This window comes from Pan troglodytes, chromosome 9 (genome assembly GCF_028858775.2).
Source record: "Pan troglodytes isolate AG18354 chromosome 9, NHGRI_mPanTro3-v2.0_pri, whole genome shotgun sequence".
NCBI classification, from domain to species: domain Eukaryota; kingdom Metazoa; phylum Chordata; class Mammalia; order Primates; family Hominidae; genus Pan; species Pan troglodytes.
In genome coordinates this window covers 36,616,910-36,643,746 of record NC_072407.2, presented here as the reverse complement: position 1 = coordinate 36,643,746, position 26,837 = coordinate 36,616,910, and the positions used below count along the sequence as shown (strand labels likewise).

The 26,837-nt window shown below is 37.2% G+C and overlaps 1 protein-coding gene across 1 annotated transcript in view; it reads left to right on the top strand.

Annotated features, from left to right (window-relative positions):
- CCDC73 (coiled-coil domain containing 73) overlaps positions 1-26,837 on the top strand; it is a 191,523-nt gene that overhangs the window by 148,426 nt on the left and 16,260 nt on the right. The window contains exons 13-14 of the mRNA XM_009460189.5: positions 3,566-3,676; positions 9,832-9,966. Coding sequence (XP_009458464.3) covers positions 3,566-3,676; positions 9,832-9,966 — 246 coding nt within the window. The remainder of the gene's footprint in view (positions 1-3,565; positions 3,677-9,831; positions 9,967-26,837) is intronic.

Sequence of the window (26,837 nt, the reverse complement as noted above, 5' to 3'; positions counted from 1 at the left end):
CATTTTAGTTTACTCCTTCTATTTATTAAAAAAAAAGTTGGCCAGGCGTGGTGGCTCATGCCTGTAATCCCAGCACTTTGGGAGGCCAAGGCAGGCGGATCACGAGGTCCGGAGTTCAAAACCAGCTTGACCAACATGGTGAAACCCCGTCTCTACTAAAAATACAAAAATTAGCCAGTGTGGTGGTATGCACCTGTAATCCCAGCTACTCAGGGGGCTGAGGCCAGAGAATCGCTTGAACCTGGGAGATGGAGGTTGCAGTGAGCCGAGATCGCGCCATTGCAGCCCAGCCTGGGCAACAGAGCAAGACTTTGTCTCAAAAAAAAAAAAAAAGAAAAAGAAAAAGAAAAAGAAAAAAAAGTTAACTGTGAAACAGCCTCAGGCAGGTCCTTCAGGAAGTATTCCAGAAAAGGGAGTATTATGATAGGAAATGACAGTTCTGTGGGTATTACTGTCCCTGAAGACTTTCCAGAGGGAAAATATGTGGAGGTGGAAGACATAATATGGATAATCCTGACTCTGTGTAGGCCTAGGCTAATGTGTGTGCTTGTGTGTTAGTTTTTTTTATAATATTTACAGTGGCTTTATTAATATTCATTAAAAACTAGAAATAGCATAAATGTTCAACCCAGAGGTCAATGTATAAACAAACTATGGTGCATCCATACAACAGATTACTCAGCGGTAAAAGAGAACCAACTACTGATTCACACAACAAAATGGATGAATCTCAAATGCATTTTGCTAAGTAGATGAAGCCAGACTCAAAAGGCTACATATAGTGTTGTTCCATGATTCCATTTATAGGGCATTCTACAAAAGCCACAATTAGAGAGACAGAAAACAGATTATTGATGGTCAGTGAAGAATAGGGGTGCTGCAAAGTGGCCCAAGGGAACTTTTGGAAGTAATAAAACTGTTCTCTATATCTTCTGGGAGTTACATGAACATATGTATTTGTTAAAATGAACAACTGGGGAGGGGAAATGGGAGCTCCTGTTTAATGGGTTCAGAATTTCTATTTGAGATAATGAAAAAGTTCTGAACATGGATAGTGGTGATAGTTGTACAACATTGTGAATATACTCAGTGCCACTGAATTATACACCTAAAAATGGTTAAAATGGTAAATTTTATGTTACATATATGTATTTTTAGCTTTTAGGTTCAGAGGTACATGTGCAGGTTTGTTACATAGGTAAATTGAGTCTCACATAGGTTTGGTGTGCAGAGTATTTCGTCACCCAGGTAATTAGTACCTGATTGGTAGTTTTTTTATCTCCCTTCTCCCTCAGTAGGCCCCGGTGTCCATTGTTCCCTTCTTTGTGTCTATATGTGCTCAACGTTTAGCTCCCACTTATAAGTGAGAACATGTGGTATTTGGTTTTCTGTTCCTGTGTTAGTTTTCTTAGGATAATGGCCTCCAGCTTCATCCATGTTGCTGCAAAGGACATGATCTCACTCTTTTTATGGCTGTGTAGTATTCCATGGTGTATATGTACCACATTTTCTTTCTTCAGTCTACTGTTGATGAGCATTTAGGTTGATTCTGTGCCTTTGCTATTGTGAATAGTGCTGTGATGATGTGTCTCAGTTTTTGACCAAAAAGTTTAAAAAGGAAAAATATAAAAATTTAAAAATAGAAAGCTTATAGAATAAGGATATAAAGAAATAAAATATTTTTATACAGCTGTACAATCTGTGTGTTTTAAGCGAAGTGTTATTTCAAAAGAGTCAAAAAGTTAAAAAAAGTTTGTAAAGTCAACTAAGCTTGATTTATTATTGAAGAAAGAAAAAATTAAAAAAATTTAGTGTAGCCTAAGTATACAGCATTTATAAAGCCTATATTGGTGAGTAATAATGTCCTAGACCTTCACATTCACTGACCACTCCCTCACTGACTCACCCAGAGCAACGTTCATGGTAAGTACCTTATACGGTTACATGTGTACCATTTTTAATCTTTTATTTTTTTACTGTACCTTTTCATTTTTACTGTACCTTTTCTATGTTTAGATATCCTTAGTTATAAAAATACTATTGTGTTACAATTGCCTACACTAGTCAGTGCAGAAAGATGCTGTACAGGTTTGTAGCATAGGAGCAATAAGCTATACTATATAGTGTACGTGTAGACTATACCATTAGCAGGCTATACCATTAGTAGGCTATACCATCTAGGTTTGTGTAAGTACACTCTATGATGTTCATACAGTGACAAAAATCACCTAATGATGGAATTATCAGAACATATCCCTGTCTATAACCAACACATGACTGTATATACCTATAAATTAAGGAACTGTTACTTTTATAAAAATATCTATGTTATCCTGAAACAGAGGCAATCAAAATAGATATTCACTGGGTACTCTTAAAATGCATAGCTTCTTATGAGCAAGAGGAGAATCTCCATGTTAAAATTGTAAAATTCGTATTAGATATGTTGCCATAATTTTACATAATTTATCTTTGCATACTGATATTCTAGATGTAATTGAGAATTCTCTAAATAGATGGAGTACTATGAATAATATGGAATTCAAATGAGATGGATTTATATATGTAATATGGAAAGTAAGCAAAACTTTTTTTTTAAAGAAAAGCAGATGACAGAACAGTGTATGATATGGTCTCATCTGTATTTAAAATATATATATATATTTTACATACTTTTATGGTTATATAGACAATTTCTGGAAAGATATACAAGAAACTGCTACAGTGGTTACTTCTGGGGTGGAAAACTGAGAGAATAACTTTACTTTTTTTAAAAAAAAAAATCCTTTTGTGTGGCTTGACATTTTTAACCTGAATGTACATAGCTTTGTAAACAACTTAAAGATTCCAAATGTATTAGGCATGTAGGTAGGAGTTCTATCACTGTTTATCTTTTTATAGAAATTTACTTGGATTATCAGCAGACATTGGAAAAACCTAATAATATTGATGACACTGATTTAATAGCTTTAAAAACCTAGTCTTAGAAAACACGTGGTAGTATTTTTACTCTATAAGTTTATTTTGTGGGAGGGAGAGTGTGGTAGTGATTCTGTTATGTTAGTTCAATGAAGTAATTAAGTTAATATGGTAAATATTTAAGTTATGCTTAAAAAGTGTTAATTTGAAATTAAAATTAAAATTGTATTTAAGAGTTTTCTAGCCAGTTAATTTCTAAAATAAACAGATAATGGAAAAAATGTTCTATGGTAGTTAAATTTCTTTAGTAGAGTTAGGCTGGATCATGCTACATTTCATACTTTTCAGTGCTGTACTTTATATTACCTTTTCAGCACATTAAAACTTATGCAGTGAAACTGAATAATGGCAATGTTTTTATACTCTTTTATAGCCATTTCTTTATCATAACCTCCCCCTATTTTCTGTTAGCTAAACTATAAGCACCTTTCCATTAATTTATGAAAATTATTGTTGAGATAGCACATTATCACTGATCTGTATGGCACTTTCAGCATGTTAGAAGCAAAGGTCCAAGCAACATAAAACACATCAGAATTCATTAATGTGGTATTGATTATTTTTTGGATAATTAATTTTATTGCAGACCCTTGAAAGAGATAATGAGCTGCAAAGGGAGAAGGTAAAAGAAAATGAAGAAAAGTTTCTTAATCTTCAAAATGAGCATGAAAAAGCACTAGGAACTTGGAAAAGACATGTAAGTTTATTAAATAGAAAAATATTAAAATATTTTAAATAGTTTTAGACATTTAAAATAACTATAAATGCTAAGAAGATATTGCAAAAATATTAGAGGACTAAAATCAGACACATTTTTTTCTTGGTCTCATATTTCCAAAAAGGTGAATGCTTTTTAAAAGCTAAATTTAATGAAATTCCCTGTAATGCTTTTATGCATGGAAGACCACACAAATACATGTTTGTGTATATATGCATGCATATATATATATATATATATATATATATATACACACACACATATATATATAATTTGAGCCCCCATGTGACAAAGAAAAATTAATTTACTTTTTCATAAAACCATTGCATAGTATTTTAGTAAATGATTAAAATAATTATATATGTACTATTATTAACTGATCTATTTTGCTTTCCTCAGCAGTTTTGTTGAGATATATTAGAGCCATGTTTAGAACATGTGTGCAGTAGTTGACTTCTGTAGTATTACCATTTTATCATATTAACAACATATCATAAGGGTTGTTGTATTCTAAACATGGCTATTTCCTTAAATCATTTTTTTATTTTATAATAATTTTTAATTCAGCAAGGTAGATAATAGTGTAAGATGAGGTGAAATCAAGTTGTGAAATATAAAGGTTCACTTTAAACATTGGTGGACCCCAAGATTGATTATTCTATGCTAATATCAATTTTAATTGCATTTTAAATTCTTTTTAAATAAATAACAGAGTAGAAAGTCACTATGAGTTTATGAAGCTATATTTTGAGAAGGTATGATTATGTTTTAGACTATTGTGCTAATTATACTATGCAATATATTATAGTAATGGATATCTAAATACCAGCTTGATAATATTTTCTGTAGATTATTTTGTTTGATTCAAATTATTACATAAGTAACTCTTGATTTGATTCACTTGAAACTAACATGTTTTCTTTTCTTTTCTTTTCTTTTTGGGGGGGACAGAGTCTCACTCTGTCCCCCAGGCTAGAGTGCCGTGGACGGATCTCTGCTCACTGCAAGCTCTGCCTCCTGGGTTCACGCCATTCTCCTGCCTCAGCCTCCTGAGTAGCTGGGACTACAGGCACCCGCCACCACGCCCGGCTAATTTTTTGTATTTTTAGTAGAGACGGGGTTTCACTGTGTTAGCCAGGATGGTCTCGATCTTCTGAACTTGCGATCCGCCTGCCTCAGCCTTCCAAAGTGCTGGGATTACAGGCGTGAGCCACATCGCCCGGCCGGAACTAACATGTTTTCTTAATTTATAGTTTGGAGACATCAAGTCTTCACTGATGGTTTTGCTAAGGTTTACTTAAATCTAAGAAAAGTTTTGTATTTAATTTTATCAGAATACTAAAAAATCGTTAAATGGTATACTAGTACAGTTTATCATTAGGCAACAAGCATAGTAATGTTCATTTTAGCATCAGTTAATCTACATTTTATCCATGTACCTTCTTTTCATCCCCAGTGTTTAAAAGCCCATGGAAATGGTGCTATCAGGATAAGGAAAACTGTTTAAGTGAAAAGGAAATATAAACTTAAATATGCCAAACTTGCAAAAAAACCCAAAAAGATCAGTTTAGCTAAGAAAATTAAACATTCATTTTCTCTGAGACTACAACCATGCTCCTCTCTCAAGAAAAAAAAGAAAACTATTAAGAAAAATAAGTAGTTTCACTGGTGAGGCCTCAATCTATAAATGTGGATAAAGTCGGTTTTATCTTAGAATTTTTTAAGTTCTGCAATCATTTTGCTTCCATTATGATTTGGTACTCAACAGAATACAGATAAGTAAGAAAAAGCTGCCTTGGTTCGATAAGAGTTTTCTTCAGTGGGAGATCACATTTACTTTTTAATTGTGTTTCTATCTGTAAGTTTTTCACCATTCTTGAGTGAAGGGCAATAGTAGTGTGGCTACTGAGATTGGATCAAGATAGGTTAAAAAAACAAAGATACTGATAAAAATAAATTGGAATCATATAAACTGCTGTTTCATATTTGGTCATTCAAAAAAATAAACAGTGAAAGAAAATACTATGCTAATAAAACTTGCATATTATTAGATAGTATATTTAAAATTCATTGAAATATTAAAAATAACAATGTTATGTATATCTTTTTATTTTGACTAGATATATAACCAATGGTTGTTATATAGACAAAAAAACAATAAGTGAGAACGTTCAGAAATTAGGGAAAGGGAGGTCACAAAAAGAATTCAATTTGGCCGGGTGTGGTGGCTCATGCCTGTAATCCCAGCACTTTGGGAGGCCAAGGCAGGTGGATCACCTGAGGTCAGGAGTTCAAGACAAACCTGGCCAGGATGGTGAAACCCTGTCTCTACTAAAAATACAAAAATTAGCCGGGCGTGGTGGTGGGCACCTGTAATCCCAGCTGCTTGGGAGGCTGAGGCAGAGAATTGCTTGAACCCAGGAGGTGGAGGTTGCAGTGAGCCGAGATCGCACCACTGCACTCCAGCCTAGGCAACAGAGTGAGACTCCATCTCAAAAAAAAAAGGAAAAAAAAGAATTCAATTCACAACACTTATTGAGCATATACTATGTGTTAGACACTATTCTAGGCACTGGGTTTTCAAAGATGCCTAAAATACAAGGATTATCAAAAGAGCTTACACTCTGCAGGGACAGATAACTATGGAATTAATCACAATAGTGCAAGGTACTTTTAGCATTATTAACAAAGTACTATGAAAGCACAAAATAAATCATTTTCTTTAGCTGGGCTGGAGAAAGTTTTAGAGAAAAGATGACCCTAGAATTTGGCCTCGAAAGATGGAATAGGATTTTTTTTGGGGGGTGTCGGGGAAGATGGAGTCTCGCTCTGTTGCCCAGGCTGGAGTACAGTGGTGCGATCTCGGCTCACTGCAACCTCCACCTCCCGGGTTCAAGCAATTCTCCTGCCTCAGCCTCCCGAGTAGCTGGGACTACAGGTGCATGCCACCATGCCCGGCTAACTTTTTGTACTTTAGTAGAGATGGGGTTTCACTGTGTTGCCCAGGCTGGTCTCGAACTCCTGAGCTCAGGCAACCCACCTGCCTTGGCCTATCAAGGTGCTAGGATTACAGGCGTGAGCCACTGTGCCTGGCTGATGAAATGGGGTTTAAGCATAAGGTTCCCATCTCCACCCTTCCCATTCCATCCTGTTGGCATTTCATTTAAAAAACAATAGAACAATCGGCTGGGCACGGTGGCTCATGCCTGTGATACCAGCACTTTGGGAGGCTGAGGTGGGCGGATCACGAGGTCAGGAGATCAAGACCATCCTGGCCAACACGGTGAAACCCCGTCTCTACTAACAATACAAAAATTAGCCAGGCATGGTGGCACATGCCTGTAATCCCAGCTACTCGGGAGGCTGAGGCAGGAGAATTGCTTGAACCCGGGAGTCAGAGGTTGCAGTGAGCCAAGATCACCACTGCGCTCCAGCCTGGCGAGAGAACAAGACTCTGTCTCAAAAAATAAAAATAAAAAATAAAAGAAATAGAACAATCATGGAGGCATGAAAGTCCATTTTCAAGGACCATGAATAGTCTGCTCTGAATTAAAAATGGGATGTGTGAAATGTGACATTGGAATATAGGTTGAGATCAGCTTTTGAAGACTTCCTTACTAGGATATTAGAATTTAAGTAATGGGAAGCCATTGAAGGGTTTAAAACAAATAAGTGACACAGGCAGATTGTGTTTTAGAAAAATAATTCTTGCAACAGTATGGAGGATGGCTGTATGGAAAGAAATCAATAAGAAGAATGTTGTAATAATCTAATCATGAACCTATGAGTGTGTGAATTAGGACAGTACCACAATGAAGAGGGATAGATGCAGGATGAATTTTGGAAGTAGACTTGGTATGGTTAGTGACATTTTATATATAATGGATATTGGGAGGGGAAAAGACATCAAATATTCTCAGGTTGGTATAACTCATAGAATGATAATATCATTAACTAGCTTAAGGAATGTAAAAGGAGAAGCAGATTTTGTGGATGAAAATAATGAGTTTAATTTGAGAACTGTAGAATTTATGGTGCTTTCAGGACATCTAGCTTGAAGTGCATACTATCCATTTGGAGATGTTAATCTACTCCTAGGAGAGAGGTTGGGGAGGAGATATAGATTTAAGATTTATTAGCGTAAAGGTGAAATTTGAAGTTATAGGTGAAATAATGTGGAAAGAGTGGAACACTTGAAGGAAGAGTGCTTAAGAAGAAAGAACCTTGGGTTTCTTATCCCAGGAAGCAAGAAAAAAGAAAAAAGAACCTTGGGAAAAGCCAACATTTTGTGAGTGGGGTGTGTGTGTGAGAGAGAGAGAGAGAGAGGAGAGGGGTGTGTGCATGTGTATGTGTGTGTGTGTGTTTGGGGGCAGGAGGGGAGAGGGAGCTGGTAAGACAGGTAGGAGGATAAAGAGAGAGTACTAGCATGGAAGTCAAGAAAGGAAGCTGTTTCAAGAACAGAGTAGTCAACATGGTCAAATGCTACAGAGCTATTAAATGATGTGAGACTTGGAAAAAATCCTTTTGCTAATTTGCAGGTGATATTTGAGAAAACAGTAGAACAATGAGGGCAGAAGTCAGGGTATTAAGGAGTGATGGGAGGTTAGAATTTGAAAGTAGCAAGTATAGACTTTATTTTAAGAAATGAGAAAGACAGGGCCAGGCTCAGTGACTCATGCCTGTAATCCCAGCACTTTGGGAGGCCGAGGTGGGCGGATCACAAGGTCAGGGGTTCGAGACCAGCCTGGCCAACATAGTGAAACTCTCTAAAAACACAAAAATTAGCTGGGCGTGGTGGTGCAAGCCTGTAAGCCCAGCAGTTCGGGAGGCTGAGGCAGAAGACTCGCTTGAATCCAGGAGGCGGAGGTTGCAGTGAGCCAAGATCACGCCACTGCACTCCAGCCTGGGCAACAGAGTGAGACTCCTTCTCAAAAAAAAAAAAAGAAAAAAAAAGAAAAAGTGAAACAGACAGAGGAACTGGGTCAAGGAGGAAAAATATTAGGAATGTGTGTAAAGCATATTTGTAGGCTGACGAGAAGATGCTGGTGTAGTGTGAGAGATTGAGAATAGGAAGAAGAAAAGAGAAAATTCCTAGAATTAGGACTTAGGAAGATAGGAGAGGAAGGAATGAAGAATACATGGAGAGTTTAGCCTTGGAAAAGAAATACCTTGCAGAGAGAGATTTAAAGATGATTAAAAATAGATGAAATGAACAGAAAGTAACATGAGTTTACACCTACTGGCCTCTATATAGGGCTTTATAGAGGAATATTAATTATAAAAATATTAGGAATAGTAATTATAGTATTTATAATAAGGAATATTACAAGCACTAGTGGAATTTGTGGTAGGAGTTTTAAAATTGTTCAAGAGAAACTTTTATAAGAAACTTTTAAACTTTTATAAAACCACAAATATACTTTTCCATGACAAAAGGATATTTTTCTCCTCAGTGGAACTTACCTTGGCTCATATTTGAGGCTTCTGTGAGAGTACTCCTTTCCCCAAAATCAAGTTTATGAAATTTTATAGGGAGTGAAAGTCTAATTTATGGATATAAATATACGGCTGACATGTCAGTTTCTGTGGTACCACTTAGTGCTTAGTACTCATCTAATGGAATTCAAATCTGTATGTGCAATTTGTAACAAGAAAATTAAACTTTAAGAAAACAATGGAAGTATAATGTTTGTAGAATATAAAATTCATAAATTCTTATTTATGAATTTATTTTTTTGTTTTTTATGAATTTAAATAAATTTTTTTATGAGACAAGAGGTAGTTTAATATTGTCATTAAGGACACGGTCCTCAGATTTAGCTTTGGAATTAAATCCTCACTGCCATTTTGTATCTACTTGATCTGGGACAAGTTACTTAACTTCTGTGAGCCTCGTATTTCTTACCTGTAAATTGGGCATAATAATACCTCATAGGGTTTTGCTGAGTATGCAGTTATGCTTATTAAGTAGTCAGCCCAATTCAATAAATGGTAGCTCTTAATATTAGTAATGACTTTGTCATTGTTTTGATTCTTTGACTATTTCCTGAAACTTTTGTTAATGAAATATTTTCAGACAAAACATATTTATATACTTGATATACTTGTTTATTCTGGTTCCTTTTTTATAATAGGCTGAAGAACTTAATGGAGAAATTAATAAGATTAAAAATGAATTATCATCCCTTAAAGAAACTCATATTAAGTTACAAGAACATTATAACAAATTATGCAATCAAAAAACGTTTGAGGAAGACAAAAAGTTTCAGGTAAAATTTAAGTATGTTGTGGGGTACAAACTATCAAAGAAATTAAGACTGTCGCTATGATTTTTTTCCCTGTTTTATACTTTAAGTTTCCCAACTTTAAAAAAATGAGTATATGCATGTGGTCTCTAATACATTTTTAGTTAATTTTTGTATACAGTATGACGTAAGAATTGAAGGTCATTTTTTTATATGAATTTCCAATTGTCCCAGCACAAATATTTGTCGAAAACACTATTTTCTCTCCCACTGTACCTTAGTACTTTCTTTGAAAATCAGTTGATCAAATATATATGGGTCTATTTCTGGACTCTTTATTATGATCCATTGATTATATGCCTATACTTAAGCCAGTACAACACTGTCTTTATTAATGTAGCTTTTAAAGAAGCTATAAAACGTAGCTAAGTCCTTCAATATTGTTCTTTTTCCAAAAAAGCTTTTTCTATTCTAAGTCCTATATTTTCTTATCACTTTTAGAATCAATGTCTCAATTTCTGTTTTAAAAGTCTGTGGGGTTTTATTTGGCATTGAGTCTTCCAGTCGATGAACATGGTATAGCTTCCATTTATTTGGATATTTTAAAATGTCTCTCAGAAATGTTTTGTAGTTTTTATCATATAGGTCTTGGAAATTTTAGGTTAAATTTATTCCTGGATATTTTATGTCTTGGGATCCTAATGTAAACAGTGCTTACAATTTTTATAATTGTTCTTTGCTTATATATAGAAGTACATTTTTTTCAAGACAAGGTCTTACTATGTTGTCCAGGCTGTACATGAACTCCTGGGCTCAAGTGATGCTCCCACTTCAGGCTTCTGAGTAGCTGGGATTACAGGGATGAACTGCCATGCCCAGCTTAGAAGTACAATTGGTTTTTGTATATTGACCTCATTTTTAAATTAAGTTATTGTTATAATAGTTGTTTTCGTTGAACTTTGGGGGTTTCTATAATATATGATCATGTTGTCTGCAAGTTTAAGACAGTTTTACTTTCTTTCTAAAACGCTGTATGCTTTTTCTTTTTCTCAATTTATGCACTAGCTAGGACCCTCTAATCTAATGTTGAATAACAATTGTGAGAGTGGGCATGCTTGCCTTGTTTCTCATCTTAAATGGAGACTAGTCTTTCACCATTTCTTATCATTTTAGCTATATGTTTTTGTTTATACTCTTTATCAGTTTGAGAATGTTTCCTTTCATATCTGGTTTGCTGAGCTTTTATCACAAATGAGTTTTTATCATGAATGGACATTAAATTTTGTCAAATGCTTTTTTCTGTGTCTATTAAGATGATTGGGTTTTTTTTATTCTTTTCATATTAATTACATCAGTTGACTTCCAGATGTTAACCTGCATTCCTGGGATAAAATTGAGTTGATCATTATATATTATCCTTTTTATATATGGCTGGACTTAAATTGCTAGTGCTTTGTTAAGGATTTTGTATTGATGAGGAATGTAAGTTTTGTTTGTTTTTTCTTTGCAATATTTGAACTGGTTTTTGCGTCAAGAGTAATACTGGTCAAGTAAACTCAGTTGGAATATATTCCTTTCAATGTATAGAGTTGGTATGATTTCTTTATTGAATGTTAGGTCAAATTCACCAGTGGAGGTATGTAGACTTTCTTGGTGGGAATATTTTAAATAACAAATTCAGTATTTAAATTATTTACAGGGCTATTCAGATTCTCATTTCTTCTTATGTTGGTGTGCAGGAAAGAGTTAACATAGCACCCCTGTGAATGCTGTACTTAGAAAGACCTCCTAGCAAAGTTGGCCCCTGGCTGATGCCTGGAAACTTGAATTTTGGGAGGATTCTCACCATTTCCTAACAAGAGTGGCTCACTGTACCTAAACTGTTAGTACAAACAATGTGGTTTATTCTGAACAACTGCTTTCTTTCTGGGATTCTAGAATTTTGGCACCTGCATGAACAGCACCCTCCCCCAAAAAACTTTGGGTGCTGAGTCTCTAATGAGCTTCCCTGGTAGACAGCAATTCACATATATTGTCACAATTCAATGCTGTAGGAGTTAAGCTTGTCTTATGTGACTCTATTAGAAGATGACCTTTGGAAGTCTGGTTTACTCCGGACTGCAACTCATGTGCCTTTTCCTTTACCTATTTTTCTTCGTATTATTTCTCTATAATAAATCTTAGTCATGTGTATGGGTATATATTGAGTCCTATGAGTCCTCCTAATGAATCTGATTTGGGGTGTTATGGGACCCCAAAAGAGCCAGTTGGGGTAATTTTTATCTTCCAAAGAACTTGTCCTTTTCATAAGTTGTCAAATTTATTGGCTAGGGTTGCTCATAATATTCTCTTATTATTATAGTCCTCTGGGATCAAATTGATGCCCCTCTATCATTCTTGATATTTGTAATTTGTATCTTCTCTCTCTCGCTCTCTGTTTGTCTTGATCATTTGAGTTAGAAGTTTTCAGTTTTATTGATCTTTTCAAAGAACCAGGTTTTGGGCCAGGTGCAGTGGCTCACTCGGGAGGCTGAGGCAGGGGAATCCCTTGAACCTGGGAGGCAGAGATTTCAGTGAGCCGAGATCGTGCCACTGCACTCCAGCCTGGCAACAGAGTGAGACTCCGTCTCAGGAAAAAATAACAAACAAAAAACAGGTTTTGATGTCATTCATTTCTCTCCCATGTTTATTTATTTGCTATTTCATGGATTTTTGCTATTAATTTTCTTATTTCCTTTACTCTGCTTACTTTGGGTTTAATTTGGTTTTCTTCTAGCTGCTTAAGCTTGAAACATAGATTATTTACCTTTCTTCTTTTCTAATATAAGCACTTAAAGCTATAACATTTCCTCTTAGCACTGCTTTGGTTCCATCCCACAAACTATGATATGTAGTTTTTTCATTTTCATTCGGTTAAAAAAACTATATATATATATTTTAGTAAAGTATACACAACATACACACACACATATAAACATGAAGCAAAAACTGACAGAACTGAAAAGAGAAAGATAAATTCACAGTTATAATGAAAGATTTTAACATTCTTCTCCCACTAATTGATAGAACAATTATACACACATACACACACACACACACAATCTGTAAGGATACAGAAGACTTGGACAATACCAACTAACTTGGCCTAATTGACATTTATAAAACATTCCACCAACCGGCCGGGCACGGTGGCTCACACCTGTAATCCCAGCACTTTGGGAGGCTGAGGCGAGTGGATCACCTGAGCTCAGGAGTTCAAGACCACCCTGGGCAACATGGCAAAAGCCCGCCTCTATTAAAATAGGAAAAATTATCCGGGCATGGTGGCACGCGCCTGTAGTTCCAGCTACTCAAGAGGCCGAGTCACGAGAATTGCTTGAACCTTGGAGGCAGAGGTTGCAGTGAGGCAAGATGGCACCACTGCACCCCAGCTTGGGCTACAGAGTGAGACTCTGTCTCAAAGAAAACAAACAACAAAAATAAACCTTCCACCAACCAACAGCAGAACACACATTCTCTTCAGCAGCACATGAAATATTCACCAAGATAGGCAATATACGCAAAAAATAAGTCTTAGTACATTTAAAAGGGTTAAAGTCTTACCTAGAATGTTCCCTGACCACAACTAAATTAAATTTGAAGTCACTAACAGAAATATATTTGGAAAATTCTCAAATGTTTGGAAATTTAACAACATATTTCCAGTGGGTCATACTCATACCCATATCCATGGGTCAGAGAGAACCTCACAAGAGAAATCTTAAAATTTTTGAGCATGGACAACATAGCAAAATCCCATGTGTATATCTCTGTGTCTGTCTGTCTGTCTGCCTGCCTGCCTGCCTATATGTCTATTGAAAGAGAGACAGGGTCTTGCTCTGTCACCCAGGCTGGAGTGTAGTGGTGTGATCACACCTCACTGCAGCCTCGATCTGCCAGGCTCAAGCAATCCTCCCACCTCAGCCTGACTATGGGTGCACACCACCACACCAGCTAGCTTGCTGCTTCCTTTCTCCCTTCCCTCCCCTCCCCTCCCCTCCCCTCCCCTCCGTTCCCTTCCCTTCCCTTCCCTGATGAGGTTTCACCATGTTGCCCTGGCTCAAAATATTTTAGGATTTTTCTTGTGGTGTCTCCTCTGACCCATGGGTATGAGTATCACCCATTGGAAATATGTTGTTTAATTTCCAAACATTTGAGAAAATTCCAAATATCTTCCTATTAATGATTTCAAATTTAATTTGGTTTTGGTCAGGGAACATTCTAGGTAAGACTTTAATCCTTTTAAATGTACTAAGACCTATTTTTTGGCCAAGTGTATTATCTATCTTGGTGAATATTTCATGTGCTGTTGAAGAGAATGTGTGTTCTGCTGTTGGTTGGTGGAATGTTTTATAAATGGCAATTAGATAAAGTTGGTTGGTATTGTCCAAGTCTTCTCTATCCTTACAGATTGTGTGTGTATCTGTGTCTGTGTTCTATCAATTAGTGGGAGAAGAATGTTGAAATCTTTAATCATAACTGTGAACTTATCTTCCTCTTTTCAGTTCAGTCAGGTTTTGCTTCATGTGTTTGTAAGTCCTGTTATTAGCTATATGATTTATGATTGTTATGACACATTTATTGTTCTGATTTCCTGATTGACCTTTTTATCATTATGAAATATCCATATTTATCCTAGTAATATCTCTTGTCTTAAGGTGTGTTTTGTCTGATAATAATATAGCTATTTCATCTTTTGATTAACATTTGTATTATATATCTTTTTCATCTTGTTACTTTTTTATGGGAGTAGTCATATTTCCTTTTCTTATGTTGAATTATAACATGAGGAAATCTTTAATGTTCTCTTTTTTTTTGAGAACTGTTGATTGTATTTTGTTACTGTAGTAAAATGTACATATTGTTTGCTATTTTAACCATTTTTATGTGTATAGTTCAGTGGCATTAAGTACATTCAGAAGTGGGCATGGTTATGTACCAGTAAAATTATATTTACAAAAACAGCTGGGTGCAGTGGCTGATGCCTGTAATCCCAGCACTTTGGGAGGTTGAGCCAAGTGGATCACTTGAGGTGAGGAGTTCGAGACCAGCCTGACCAACATGGTGAAACCCCATCTCTACCAAAATACAAAACTTAGGCAGATGTGGTGACGTGCGCCTGTGATCTCAGCTACTTGGGAGGCTGAGGCAGGAGAATCACTTGAACCCAGGAGGTGGAGGTTGCAGTGAGCTGAGACCCACCACTGCACTCCAGCCTGGGCAACAGAGCGAGACTCCATCTCCCTCTCCCTTCCCCACAAAACAAAACAAAACAAACAAACAAAAAAACAGGCAGCAGGCTGCATTTGGCCATTTGACTGTAGTTTGCCAATCCTTGTTCTAGAGTTTAATTTATCGTGTATACTTTCCAATAATATTATACCAAAGTTTATGATAAGAAACTTGCAATACTACATTATCATTTTCTCCTTCCTGTCCTTTGTGTTGTTGTTATCATACATTTTACTTCTATATGTTATAAAACCTACCATATATTATTTCAAAGAATTACCTGACAAAGAAAATTAAAAATGAGATAAAGTATCTTTTATATTCACCACCACATTTACCACTTCTGTCACTCTTTATTCCTTTGTTTAGATCCACATGTCCACCTGGTATATTTCTTCAACCTGAAGAACTTCCTTTTAACGTTTTTTTTTTTTTTTTTTTTTTTTTTTTTTGCATATCTGCTGGAATTCTTTCCAGCTTTTGTTTGTCTGAAAAGGTGGTTTATTTCTCCTTAATTTTAAAGAATATTTTCACTGGATATAAAATTCTAGATAATTTTTCTTTCATTAATTTTAAGATGCCATTCCATTTTTTTTTTTTTTTTTTTTTTTTTTTGCTTGCATTGCTTCTGGCAAGAGGTCTATGACAGTTCTTATATTTATAACCCATCTTTATAAGTGTCTTTATATCGGCTGGGCACGGAGGCTTACGCCTGTACCAGCACTTTGGGAGGCCAAGGCGGGCAGATCATGAGGTCAGGAGATCGAGACCATCCTGGCTAACACGGTGAAACCCCGTCTCTACTAAAAATACAAAAATTCGCCGGGCGTGGTGGCGCATGCCTGTAATCCCAGCTACTCAATAGGCTGAGGCAGGAGAACGCTTGAACCCGGGAGGTGGAGTTTGCGGTGAGCCGAGATCGCGCCACTCCAGCCTGGGCAACAAGAGCGAAACTCCGCCTCAAAAAAAAAAAAGTGTCTTTATATCTCTGACAGCTTTTAAGATTTTTCCTTCATGTCTGTTTTCAAGCAGTTTGATTATGATGTACCTTGGTATGGTTTTCTTGGTGCATATCTTGCTTGGAATTTATTGAATTTCTTGGCTATATATAGTTTTCATTAAATTTGGAGAAGTTTTGGTCATTTCTTCAATTTTTTTTTCTGTCCCCCTCGTCTACTTTCTGGGACTTCAGTTACACACGTTAGACTGCTTAATATTGTCCCACAGGTTACTGAGGATCTACTGCATATTTTTTCAGTCTTTTTTTCCCTCTCTGCTTCAGTTGGGATTGTTTCTGTTGTTATGTCCTGAAGTTCATTTGTATTTCTTTTTTAAATGTCTAATCTGCTATTAAGCCTATTCAGTGAGTTTTTAATTTTATTTACTGTAAATTTCATCTCTAAAATTTCCATTTGGTTCGTTTTTTTCTTTTGGGATTTAAAATTTTTCTCTTCATTATGTTCATATCATTGTCCTTTAAATCCTTGAACATTTGTAATAGCTGTTTTAAAGTTCCTTTGCTAATTCTATTACCTCTGTCATTTCTGTATTTGTTTTGATTACATTATAAATAGTGACATAACAGGTAACATTTTCCTGCTTCTCTCCCTGTCCAGTAAATTTTTATTGTGTTAGAACATTTTGAATTTTACATTGCTGATTGCTAGATTTTGCTATCTTTATTTCAAGAATGTCAAAGTTTCACAGGAGGTTAAGTTACTTGCTGATAAGCTTCATCATTTTGAGGTTTATTTTTAAACTTATGGAAGCATCTAGAATAGCCCTAGAATGGCATGATCCTGCTGGGGTCTCTACAAAATGTCCCAGTTATTCAGTAAGTTCATTCCTGTCTGGCTTGTTGGAACTCAGAGTTTACCTAGACCTGTGGGAGCTCTGGAAATTGCTCAGCTTGTGGCTCCCCTGCAAGTCTTCATGGACTTTTACTCCTCACATGTCCAACTTAATATCCAGCAACAGATTAAATAGCAGATGCCTGGAGCTCTTTTTCTGGATAGCGCCTTCATCTTCAGTACATTGCCTCACAAATCACAGCCAGTTTAGCCTCTCTAAATTCTGATGTTTGTCTTCCCAACTCAGACCATCTTGCTTTGCAAGAGTGCCCCTTCCTTGTGCTATGGTGTAGCAAGTGTCTAGGCAGTAAGCCTGAGTAATCATAGGGTTCATCTCACTTTTTCCTCTTTCTCTCAGAGAACACAATTTTCCCTGTTTGTAGTTCATTGTCTAAAAACTTGTTTCATACACTGTATCTCGTTTACTAGTAATTTACAGTGGGAAGGCAAGTCAAGTTCTCTGGTATGGCTGGAAGTCTAAATTTTAAAGATCATACAATATACGTTCTATGGAAGTATACTATTTTTAAAGAGCTCTGTAATTAGTCCTTAAAGCAGATATTTTTATTTTTTTATTATACTTTAATTTTTAGGGTATATGTGCACAACCTGCAGATTTGTTACATATGTATACATGTGCCATGTTGGTGTGCTGCACCCATTAACTCATCATTTAACATTAGGTATATCTCCTAATGCTATCCCTCCCCGCTCCCCTCACCCCACAACAGGCCCCGGTGTGTGATGATTCCCTTCCTGTGTCCATGTGTTCTCATTGTTCAATTCCCACCTATGAGTGAGAACATGCGGTGTTTGGTTTTTTGTCCTTGCGATAGTTTGCTGAGAATGATGGTTTCCAGCTTCATCCATGTCCCTACAAAGGACATGAACTCATCCTTTTTTATGGCTGCATAGTATTCCATGGTGTATATGTGCCACATTTTCTTAATCCAGTCTCTCATTGATGGACATTTGGGTTGGTTCCAAGTCTTTGCTATTGTAAATAGTGCCGCAATAAACATACGTGTGCATGTGTCTTTATAGCAGCATGCTTTATAATCCTTTGGGTATATACCCAGTAATGGGATGGCTGGGTCAAATGGTATTTCTACTTCTAGATCCCTGAAGAATCGCCACACTGACTTCCACAGTGGTTGAACTAGTTTACAGTCCCACCAACAGCGTAAAAGTGTTCCTATTTCTCCACATCCTCTCCAGCACCTGTTGTTTCCTGACTTTTCAGTGATGGCCATTCTAACTGGTGTGAGATGGTATCTCATTGTGGTTTTGATTTGCATTTCTCTGATGGCCAGTGATGATGAGCATTTTTTCATTGTCTTTTGGCTGAATAAATATCTTCTTTTGAGAAGTGTCTGTTCATATCCTTCGCCCACTTGTTGATGGGGTTGTTTGTTTTTTTCTTGTAAATTTGTTTGGGTTCTTTGTAGATTCTGGATATTAGCCCTTTGTCAGATGAGTAGAATGCAAAAATTTTCTCCCATTCTGTAGGTTGCCTGTTCACTCTGATGGTAGTTTCTTTTGCTGTGCAGAAGCTCTTTAATTAGATCCCATTTATCAATTTTGACTTTTGTTGCCATTGCTTTTGGTGTTTTAGACATGAAGTCCTTGCCCATGGCTATGTCCTGAATGGTATTCCCTAGGCTTTCTTCTAGAGTTTTTATGGTTTTAGGTCTAACATTTAAGTCTTTAATCCATCTTGAATTAATTTTTGTATAAGGTGTAAGGAAGGGATCCAGTTTCAGCTTTCTACACGTGGCTAGCCAGTTTTCCCAGCACCATTTATTAAATAGGGAATCATTTCCCCATTTCTTTTTGTCAGGTTTGTCAAAGATCAGATAGTTGTAGATATGTGACATTATTTCTGAGGGCTCTGTTCTGTTCCATTGGTCTATATCTCTGTTTTGGTACCAGTACCATGCTGTTTTGGTTACTGTAGCCTTGTAGTATAGTTTGAAGTCAGGTAGCGTGATGCCTCCACCTGTGTTCTTTTGGCTTAGGATTGACTTGGCAATGTGGGCTCTTTTTTGGTTCCATATGAACTTTAAAGTAGTTTTTTCCAATTCTGTGAAGAAAGTCATTGGTAGCTTGATGGGGATGGCATTGAATCTATAAATTACCTTGGGCAGTATGGCCATTTTCACGATATTGATTCTTCCTACCCATGAGCATGGAATGTTCTTCCATTTGTTTGTATCCTCTTTTATTTCATTGAGCAGTGGTTTGTAGTTCTCCTTGAAGAGGTCCTTCACGTCCCTTGTAAGTTGGATTCCTAGGTATTTTATTCTCTTTGAAGCAATTGTGAATGGGAGTTCACTCATGATTTGGCTCTCTGTCTGTTATTGGTGTATAAGAATGCTTGTGGGTTTTGCACATTGATTTTGTATCCTGAGACTTTGCTGAAGTTGCCTATCAGCTTAAGGAGATTTTGGGCTGAGACGATGGGGTTTTCTAGATATACAATCATGTCATCTGCAAACAGGGACAATTTGACTTCCTCTTTTCCTAATTGAATACCCTTTATTTCCTTCTCCTGCCTGATTGCCCTGGCCAGAACTTCCAACACTATGTTGAATGGGAACAGTGAGAGAGGGCATCCCTGTCTTGTGCCAGTTTTCAAAGGGAATGCTTCCAGTTTTTGCCCATTCAGTATGATATTGGCTGTGGGTTTGTCATAGATAGCTCTTATTAGTTTGAGATACGTCCCATCAATACCTAATTTATTGAGAGTTTTTAGCATGAAGGGCTGTTGAATTTTGTCAAAGGCCTTTTCTGCATCTACTGAAATAATCATGTGGTTTTTGTCGTTGGTTCTGTTTATATGCTGGATTATGTTTATTGATTTGCATATGTTGAACCAGCCTTGCATCCCAGGGATGAAGCCCACTTGATCACTCTACAAGCCAGAAGAGCGTGGAGGCCAATATTCAACATTCTTAAAGAAAAGAATTTTCAACCCAGAGTTCCATATCCAGCCAAACTAAGCTTCATAAGTGAAGGAGAAATAAAATCCTTTACAGACAAGCAAATGCTAAGAGATTTTGTCACCACCAGGCCTGCCCTATAAGAGCTCCTGAAGGAAGCACTAAACATGGAAAGGAACAACCAGTACCAGCCATTACAAAAACATGCCAAATTGTAAAGACCATCGAGGCTAGGAAGAAACGGCATCAACTAATGAGCAAAATAACCAGCTAACATCATAATGACAGGATCAAATTCACACATGACAATATTAACCTTAAATGTAAATGGCCTAAATACTCCAATTAAAAGACACAGACTGGCAAATTGGATAAAGAGTCAAGATCCATTAATGTGCTGTATTCAGGAAACCCATCTCACGTGCAGAGACACACATAGGCTCAAAATAAAGGGATGGAGGAAGATCTACCAAGCCAATGGAAAACAAAAAAAGGCAGGGGTTGCAATCCTAGTCTCTGATAAAACAGACTTTAAACCAACAAAGATCAAAAGAGACAAAGAAGGCCATTACATAATGGTAAAGGGATCAATTCAACAACACCTGTATCCAAGTGTTCTCATTGTTTAATTCCCACCTATGAGTGAGAACGTGCGGTGTTTGGTTTTCTGTCCTTGCGACAGTTTGCTCAGAATGATGGTTTCCACCTTCATCCATGTCCCTACAAAGGACAAGAACTCCTCCTTTTTAATGGCTGCAGAGTATTCCATGGTATATATGTGCCACATTTTCTTAATCCAGTCTGTCATCTGTCATTGATGGACATCTGGGTTTGTTCCAAGTCTTTGCTATTGTGAATAGTGCCACAACAAACATACGTGTGCACGTATCTTTATAGTAGCATGATTTATAATCCTTTGGGTATATACCTAGTAATGGAATTGCTGGGTCAAATGGTATTTCTAGTTCTAGATCCTTGAGGAATGGTAATTCTATATTTAACTTTTTGAGGAACTGCTAAAAAATTTTTACTAAATAGTGGATATCTTTCTGGTAAGTCCGTAAAAATAGATCTACATCACAATTTCCATTGTGTGACTAGGACGTGCCATAATTAATCTGTCCACTTCCCTATTGGGCATCCTTGTACAAATATCTTTGTGTATGTTTGTGACTATTTCTTTAGGATAAACTTCAAGAAATGGTATTGCTGGGTCAAAGAGCTTTCTCACTTATTTATTTATTTATTTATTTATTTATTTATTTATTATTTGGAGATGGAGTCTTGCTCTCAGGCTGGAGTGTAACAGCATCATCTCGGCTTACTGCAACCTCCGCCTCCTGGGTTCAAGCAATTCTCCTGCCTCAGCCTCCCGGGTAGCTGGGACTACAGGCACGTGCCACCACACCTGGTTAATTTTTTTTTTTTTTGTATTTTAGTAGATATGGGGTTTCACCTTATTAGACAGGATGGTCTCGATCTCCTGACCTTGTGATCTGCCCACCTCAGCCTCCCAAAATGCTGGGATTACAGGCTTGAGCCACTGCGCCTGGCCCTCTCACTTATAATTTTTGACACATATTGTCAGATTGCTTTCCGGAAAGGTTGTACCAGTTTGTAGTCCTACCAGCCATGTATGAGTACCTGTCTTCTCTAGCCTTCTTAATACTTGTCAGCTGTACTTTGCATTTTTGTTTTATTAAACATATTTTATGTGTATCAGTTATATTCCTTTTGTTTTAGTTTATATATTCCCATTTGCAATTAAACATGCTTAAGCCCCTCCCATTTTAAAAAGTAAACAAATAACAAAAAAACTTTTTGATCTCACACCCATTTCTAAATACACTAAGTAAAGTCTTCTTTGTAGAGCCAAGTTTCTTGAAAGATTGGTTTAAACTCATACTTTTTGCTTTCTTACTTCCCATTCATCCTTCAACATAGGGCAATCTGGGCTGGGCATGGTGGCTCATGCATGTAATTCCAGCACTTTTGGGGGCCAAGGCAGGTGAATTGCTTGAGTGCAGGAGTTCAAGATCTGTCTGGAGAACATAGTGAGACCCTTGTCTCTACAAAATTTTTTTAAAAATTAGCGGGGCATGGCGGTGCACACTGGTGGTCCCAGCTACTAGGGAGGTAAGAGGAGCACTTGAACCTGGGAAGCTGAGACTACCATGAGCCATGATCACACCAATGCACTCCAGTCTGGAGGACTGAGGGAGACCCTGTCACAAAACAAATAAACAAACAAAAACATAGGGCAGTCTGGCTTTGCCCCTCTGCTCCATAAAATGGATATTATGGCCAGGCACAGTGGCTCACGCCTGTAATCTCAGCACTTTGAAAGCTCGAGGCAGGTGGATCACAAGGTCAGGAGTTCAAGAGCAGCCTGGCCAACATGGTGAAACCCTGTCTCTACTAAAAATACAAAAATCAGCCAGATGTGGGGGCATGCCTGTAATCCCAGCTACTCAGGAGGCTGAGGCAGGAGAATCACTTGAAACCGGAAGGCAGAGGTTACAATGAGCTGAGATCACACCACTGCACTCCAGCCTGGGTGAAAGAGTGAAACTCCATCTCAAAAAATAAAAATAAATTAAAAAATAAAATAAAATAAAATAAAATGGACATTACATCCATTCCCTTTGGATATTACGCTTTTCAGTCCCTTTGAAGCATTTGATACTATTTCTTGCTTGAGTTATCTTTTCCTTTTCTTCTATTATATTTCGTTCATCTGATTTTTTTTCTTTACCTCTCAGGCCACTTTTTTTATGGTGGTAAGAATAATAACTATTATAATAGTTATACCATTAATTGAGCACCTATGCACTGTGTGTATTATATATATAATTTAATCTTTACACCATTCCCGCCCACCCCGCCCAAGTGAGCTGTGTCCTAGAGGTTCGTTCTTTCTTTTTTTTTTTTCAATTTTATTTAAGTTCCATGATACATGTGGAGAATGTGCAGGTTTGTTACATAGTTATATGTGTGCCATGGTGGTTTGCTGCACCTATCAACACCTAGGTTTTAAGCCCCGCATGCATTAGCTATTTGTCCTGATGCTCTCCCTCCCCTTGCTGCCCCCCACCCGGACAGGCCCCAGTGTGTGTTGTTCCCCTTCCTGTGTCCATGTGTTCTCATTGTTCAACTCGCACTTATGAGTAAGAACATGCGGTATTTGGTTTTCTGCTCCTGTGTTAGTTTGCTGAGGATGATGGCTTCTAGTTTCATCTATGTCCTTATAAAGGACATGATCTCATTCCTTTTTATGGCTGCATTGTATTACATGGTGTATATCCACCACATTTTCTTTATCCAGTCTATCATTGATGGACATTTGGACTGGTTCCGTGTCTTTGCTATTGCGAATAGTGCTGCAATAAACGTATGTGTGCATGTATCTTTATAATAGAATAACTTATATTCCTTTGTGTATATACCCAGTAATGGAATTGCTGAGTCAAATGGTATTTCTGGTTCTAGATCCTTGAGGAATCACCACACTGTCTTCCACAATGGTTGAACTAATTTACATTCCCACCAACAATGTAAAAGCATTCCTATTTCTCCACAGCCTCACCAGCATCTGTTGTTTCTTGACTTCTTAATAATCACCATTCTGACTTGGCGTGAGATGGTATTCTCATTGTGGTTTTGATTTGCATTTCTCTAATGATCAGTGATGTTGAACTCTTTTTCATATGTTTATTGGCCCTGTAAATGTCTTCTTTTGAGAAGTTTCTGTTCATATCCTTTGCCCACTTTTTGATGGAGTTGTTTTTTTCTTGTAAATTTGTTTAAGTTCCCTGCAAATTCTGGATATTAGCCGTTTGTCAGGGAGATAGATTGCAAAAATTTTCTCCCATTCCGTAGGTTGCCTGTTCACTCTGATGATAGTTTCTTTTGCTGTGCAGAAGCTCTTTAGTTTAATTAGATCCCATGGCTTTTGTTGCAATTGCTTTTGGTGATTTCATCATAAAATCTTTGCCCATGCCTATGTCCTGAATGGTATTGGGTAGGTTTTCTTCTAGGGTTTTTATGGTTTTGGGTTTTGCACTTAAGTATTTAATCTATCTTGAATTAATTTTTGTATAAGGTGTAAGGAAGGGGTCCAGTTTCAGTTTTCTGCATATGGCCTGCCAGTTTTCCAAGCACCATTTATTAAATAGGGAATCTTTGCCCCATTGCTTGTTTTTGTCAGGTTTGTCGAAGATCAGATGGTTGTAGATGTGTGGTCTTATTTCTGAGCTCTCTATTCTGTTTCATTGGTCTGTATGTCTGTTTTGGTACCAATACCAAGTTATTTTGGTTACTGTTGCTTTGTAGTATAGTTTGAAGTCAGGTAGCATGATGCCTCCAGCTTTGTTCTTTTTGGTTAGGATTGTCTTGGCTATACTGGCTCTTTTTTGGTTCCATATGCATTTTAAAGTAGTTTTTTCTAATTCTGTGAAGAAAGTCAGTGGTAGTTTGATGGGAATAGCATTGAATCTATAAATTACTTTGGGCAGTATGGCCATTTTCACTATATTGATTCTTCCTATCCATGAGAATGGAATGTTTTCTGATTTGTTTGTGTCCTCTCTTATTTCCTTGAGCAGTGGTTTGTAGTTCTTGAAGAGTTCCTTCACGTCTCTTGTTAGCTGTATTCCTAGATATTTTATTATCTTTGTAGCAATTGTGAATGGGAGTTCATTCATGTTTTGGCTCTCTGCTTGTCTATTGTTGGCATATAGGAATGCTGGTGTTTTTTGCACATTGATTTTGTCTTTATGGCATTTTTGTTATAGATGACAAAACAGCCTCACAAAGTTTAAATATTGTTGTAGGCAGCCTCTAAAATGGCCTAAAGTGATTCCCACCTCCTGTTACTCATTGCTCTTTTATAATCCCCTCCACTTGAGTGTGAGCTGGATTAATGACTTGGTTTTAATGAATGAAATATAACAGAAGTGATACAATGTCACTTCTTTTTTTTTTTTTTTTTTTTTTTTTTTTTTTTTTTTTTTTTTTTTTTGAGACTGAGTCTCGCTCTGTGGCCCAGGCTGGAGTGCAGTGGCGTGATCTTGGCTCACTGCAAGCTCCGCCTCCCAGGTTCCTGTCATTCTCCTGCCTCAGCCTCCCAAGTAGGTGGGACTATAGGCATCCGCCACCACGCCTGGCTAATTTTTTTTGTATTTTTAGTAGAAACGGGGTTTCACCTTGTTAGCCAGGTGATACAATGTCACTTCTGAGATTACATTATAAGAAAACTGTGGTTTCTGTCTTGGGTGCATGTGTGTTTATCCTTCTCCCACCCTCTCAACCATAATGAAAAGAAGTCTAAGCTATCCTGTGAAGAGAGGTCCTGGATAATAAAGACCACCTGGAAGAGAATTTAGGCACCCCAGCCAACAGCTGCCACCAACTGCCAGCAATATGAGTGAGACTCTTCCAGCAACAATTAAGGCTTCACATGATGGAGCTGTAGATGATAGCTTGATTGGAACCTCAAAAGAGATGCTGAGTCAGAACCATCAAGCCAACCACTCCTGAATTCCTGACCCATTGAAACTGTGGGATGTTTGCTGTTGTAAATCACTGACTTTTACTGTTTGTCTCAATCTGTTTTACAATTTTCTCTTTGCCTCTCCCTTGGAGATTTTCATCGGCATTTTATCCTTTATTTTCTTTTCCTCTCAAAATACACTCTCTGTAAGCAATGTATTTCTTCTCCTCCCCTTCCCCTCCCCCTCCTCCTTCTCCTTCCCTTCTACTTTTCCTCTTCCTCATTCTTCGTCTCCTTCTCCTTCTTCACCTCCTCCTTCTTTTCCTCCTTCTGCTTCTTCTGCTTCTTCTGCTCCTTCTTCATCTCCTCCTCCTCCTTCTGCTCCTTCTTCATCTCCTCCTTCTCCTTCTGCTCCTTCTTCATCTCCTCCTTCTCCTCCTCTTCCTCATTCTCCTCCTTTCTTATTCCTTCTCCTTCTTTCTTCAACAGGGTCTCCCTCTGTCACCCAGGCTGGAGTGCAGTGGCACAATCATAGCTCACTGCAGCCTCAAACTCCTGAGCTTAACCACTCCTCCTGCCCCCGCTTCCCAAGTAGTTAGGACTACAGGTGTGTGCCACCACACCCAGCTAATTTTTAAAAATATTTCATAGAGATGGGGTCTTGTTATGTGGCCTAAGCTGGTCTCAAACTCCTGGCCTCAAGTAATCCTCTCATCTCAGCCTCCCAAAACACTGGGATTACAGGCATGAGCCATTTCACCCAGTCCAACTTGTATATTTTTGGTTGTCATCTATCTGCCAATGATTTTCAAATCTACATTTATAGCATTTATTAGGCCAATTTTCCCATACATCTAAATGTGCATTAGAATACTAAAAGAAAACTCAGCAAACACCATTCTGGATATTGGCCTTGGGAAAGAATTTATGACTAAGTTCTCAAAAGCAACTGCAACAAAAACAAAAATTGACAAGTCAAGCATAATTAAACTAAAGAGCTTCTGCACAGTAAAAAAACAAAACTATCAACAGAGTAAATAGACAACCCATGCAAACAATGTATCTGACAAAGGTCTAATATCCAGAATCTATAAGGATCTTAAACAAATGAACAAGCAATAAACAAATAACCTATTTAAAAAGTGGACAAAAGACATGAACAGACACCTCTCAAAAGAAGACATATGAGCAGCCAACAAACATGAAAAAATGTTCAACATCACTAATCATCAGAAAAATGCAAATCAACACCACAAAGAGATAACATCTCACACCAGTCGGAATGACTATTAAAAAAAGAAGAGGCTGGGCACGGTGGCTCATGCCTGTAATCCCAGCACA